The sequence below is a fragment of the Panthera onca genome, chromosome C1 (genome assembly GCF_046562875.1).
Source record: "Panthera onca isolate mPanOnc1 chromosome C1, mPanOnc1 haplotype 2, whole genome shotgun sequence".
Lineage (NCBI taxonomy): Eukaryota > Metazoa > Chordata > Mammalia > Carnivora > Felidae > Panthera > Panthera onca.
Window position 1 is genome coordinate 123,408,912 of NC_138346.1, and position 3,511 is coordinate 123,412,422.

Here is a 3,511-nt window from a genome sequence, read left to right on the forward strand (position 1 = left end):
CCCTTCTCCTAAGGATTGTCTTAGACTACTTCACTTTTAAAAATAGTTCAGTATAACTTATACGTGCCCCTATTCTAAGTGGATTGCCTTCAGTGGGTGGAGACAAGTTGTCTCTGATATGCCATTCTAGGGTTCTGTGGCCCATGATGGTATAGGCCCACCACAGCCATGTCCAGGCCTAGCCTCCTCCCTACAGGTATAGGAAGCTAATTTATGCAATGTCTTCTGAGTGGAAGTCTGTTTAAGGGGCCTCCCTAAATCTTTCAGCGTAGTCACAGTTCAAGTCGCTGGAAAATATCTTTCGGATTCCATGAAAGCCATGGAATCACGTGATTAGTGCCAGTTAGGTTTGAACATTAAAGAGTTTACTCATTAATCAGAGATCTATGTTTGATACACAGTTTTCAGAGGCGATGTTATAATCCTGCAGCTTTAACGTGTTCATGTTATCAAGTGATATAAGAACCCAAAGCCCCAGATTAATACTTGGAAACTGTACTGTCAACCTCAAACACAGTAAGGTAAGCATAATGTGCATTCCTGACTTTGTCTATAAATGTGCAACTATTCGGGGCGCCTGGGTGGCTCAGTTGGTTGAGCGTCCGTCTTCGGCTCAGGTCGTGATCTCGCCGTCTGTGAGTTCGAGCCCCGCATCGGGCTCTGTGCTGACAGCTCAGAGCCTGGAGCCTCCTTCTGACTCTATGTCTCCCTCTCTCTCTGCTCCTCCCTGACTCATGCTCTCTCTCTGTCTCAGAAATAAGTAAACATTAAAAAAATAATAAAAAAAAATGTGCAACTATTCCCTCCCCATTGACAGAGCATGGGCTTGGTGGTAATCCATCTATGCCACCTGAACACCTGCACACATGCGCACTCGCGCACACACACGCATGCGCACTCGCCCAGCTCTCCCGTGTCTGCATGCGGGCCATTTACAAGATGCCCAGCTGAATGTAGCCGGTGACTGTGGGATACGGCAAAGGTAACCATCCCTGCTGATAATTGATTTTTACCCTGAGGGTAGCAGTTTAGATGGAGAGAAATGGGCAAATACAGGATAAATCATCTTTTTGAGGTCAAGTCTTTTTGAGGTCAGACTAGGTCTGTCTCGCATCACACATGTGTTGAAACCAAACTCATGAAAGAGTACCTAAGGAAGGAAAAGAAAAATAAACGGCCACTTACCAAGTGCATTTTCCAGATAACAGTGTTTCAATATTGATGAAGGTTTAGAATTTAAGATGATTCTATGTTATTGAATCCCTTAGCATTCTCCCCCTGTCCCTGAAATCTTTCAAAATCCTTCTAGTTTTTCAGGACATCAAAAGCCAAAGCAGCACAAGTTACTCTTGGTATAAATGCTGAAAAGTGTCTCCTATTACCTGAAAGAATACAAAGGATTTAGACTTCCACATGTAAAATGATCATGGCCTCTTTTCTAGGCTTTTGGGCGTATAACTTTCACAAGTCAGTTGGCCCATCAGAGTAATTAAATTAAAGAGAACAGTTTTTAGAATGGAATATACTGTCCTCTGAGTTTTGGTAAAGTTTTATCATATGCATTTGAGTAGCCTAGAATAAAAGGCTATATTGCAGATTTCACATATTCTTTACCCACCATTTCCACTCCAGTCCTGCTTCTAGCCTTTGGAAGTCAGTGTCTCCAGTACCCTGTTGCCATATATTCCTTCACTTTCTGATCACATAACCCTCTACTCATAACTCTGCAGCGTCCCCACATTCATTTTCTATATCAAGACAAACCTCATGGCCTTCTGTTAAGAAAGCCTGCTCAGGGGGCACCTGGGTGGCTCAGTCAGTTGAGCGTCCGACTTCGGCTCAGGTCATAATCTCACGACTTCGGCTCAGGTCACAATCTCACAGCTTCGGCTCAGGTTATGATCTCACGGCTCATGAGTTCGAGCCCCACGTCGGGCTCTGTGCTGACAGCTCAGAGCCTGGAGTCTGCTTCGGATTCTGTGTCCCTCTCTTGTTGTGCCCCTCCCTCACTCACGCTCTCTTTTTCTCTCAAGAATAAATAAAACATTAAAAAAAATTTTTTTTTAAAGCCTGCTCAAGGCTGGCTTTCATCAGTGTCTGATATCCCTGTTCGCCATTTTACCTGCTCTCTGCCCTTCCATGTGGAAACCATCCTTTATGCGAGCTCAAAAGGCTGTTTCATTGACCTTTTCTTCTAAATCCCCTAAGCTCTCTAATGCATGTGTGGGTATAGGTTTGGATGAAAGAGTACTCAAAATGTACACAGTGTGTTGTGAAACATATTAGTATTTTATTAATTGTATTCCAGGTAAACACATTGAACTGAACCGCAAGTGACCTTGCTATTGAAGTTAGATAGAAACTCCTACCACATCGGACTTCCGGGGTTTGGTACAATCATTTGTCTTGATGGCCTCATGTATGCAGTCGCTATAGTCAGTATTACACTTGCCACATTTACAGCTTATAGCTACCGGGTAGGAGAAATAGGGAGTAACATGGTGTGGGCATCCTGGTATTTCTACAGTCTTGTACAGGAAGTCTCTGTAGGTGCAAACATCTTGGGACAGAGCATATTTGGGAAGAAACAGTTTGCCATTGATATCCTGAGGGAAGAACAGAAGAGGAAGCAAAATGTTAATTCGCTTACATCCCATAGATACAAATAGGACTGGGGGAGAATTCCTTAGTCCCATTCCCCAATACCAATTCAGCATATCCACACTGAATCCTATAGAGACAAAAATGACATACACACACACCTCTTTTTATCCTTGATCGTGGGAACAAGATAAGGTTTAAATAAACTTTGGGAGTAAAACTATTGTAAAAATTATCTGTACCAACTGTATGGAGTATGTCCGTATATTATAACCTAGGGACTCTACCTCTAAGGAGCCAATGACCGTTAGGTCTGCGAAATGAGGTTGTGATTTATCTCATTTCCTTTCTGGATAGAAATGGACTGAGTCTAGGTTTATCTAATTTTCAGCTAAAAGAAGTGAGATGAACTACATACCCGTGTCATACAATATCCAGCACAGATGGTGGTGTTGATGGTTAGGCAATAAGCACACTCTTTCCTTTCGACATGCATCATATACTCAGTGGGAAAACAAAAAGACATCGCTTGTCCACATGCCAGGCCAAAAAGCACGGACATCACGTAGATTGCAGTCATGCTAAATCAAAGACAAAATTAAAGAATCTATTACATGAATCCTTTAGGACATTCAGAAGGGACATTTAGAAAGAGCTACAGTGCGTGTGCATATGTGTGTGCATGTGTGTGTGTGTGTAAATATATATATTTATCGAATGCCTACTTTGTCCTAGGCCCTATATTAGGTGTTTTTACATACTTAGTACTCTCAATAACCTTTCTTTATAATGTGGCCATGAGCCATATACGTCATAGTGTAGGAACTCACATAGCAAATGTCCTGCTCGCAAGTGCCACTTAACAACACTGGGCAGTGAAATGAAAAGCCTGAAACATCACAACAGAAAA

The 3,511-nt window shown here is 42.4% G+C and overlaps 1 protein-coding gene across 1 annotated transcript; it reads right to left on the reverse strand.

The window, feature by feature from the left end:
- Positions 1-2,351: 2,351 nt before the first annotated feature.
- TSHB (thyroid stimulating hormone subunit beta) lies at positions 2,352-3,233 on the reverse strand. The gene is made up of 2 exons (XM_060623810.3): positions 3,020-3,233; positions 2,352-2,606 (listed from the first exon to the last, which is right to left on the reverse strand). Exons 1-2 carry the CDS (start codon positions 3,179-3,181, stop codon positions 2,352-2,354), a joined length of 417 nt encoding a protein of 138 aa, XP_060479793.1. The 5' UTR covers positions 3,182-3,233.
- Between the last annotated feature and the right edge of the window lie 278 nt (positions 3,234-3,511).

What these genes read in the sequence shown, in the direction of transcription:
- TSHB (XM_060623810.3), bottom strand. Translation starts at nt 3,181, where the DNA reads ATGACTGCAATCTACGTGATGTCCGTGCTTTTTGGCCTGGCATGTGGA. An exon ending in CTGGATATTGTATGACACGG is followed by an intron (nt 2,607 to 3,019) that starts GTATGTAGTTCA and finishes TTCTTCCCTCAG; the next exon opens with GATATCAATGGCAAACTGTT.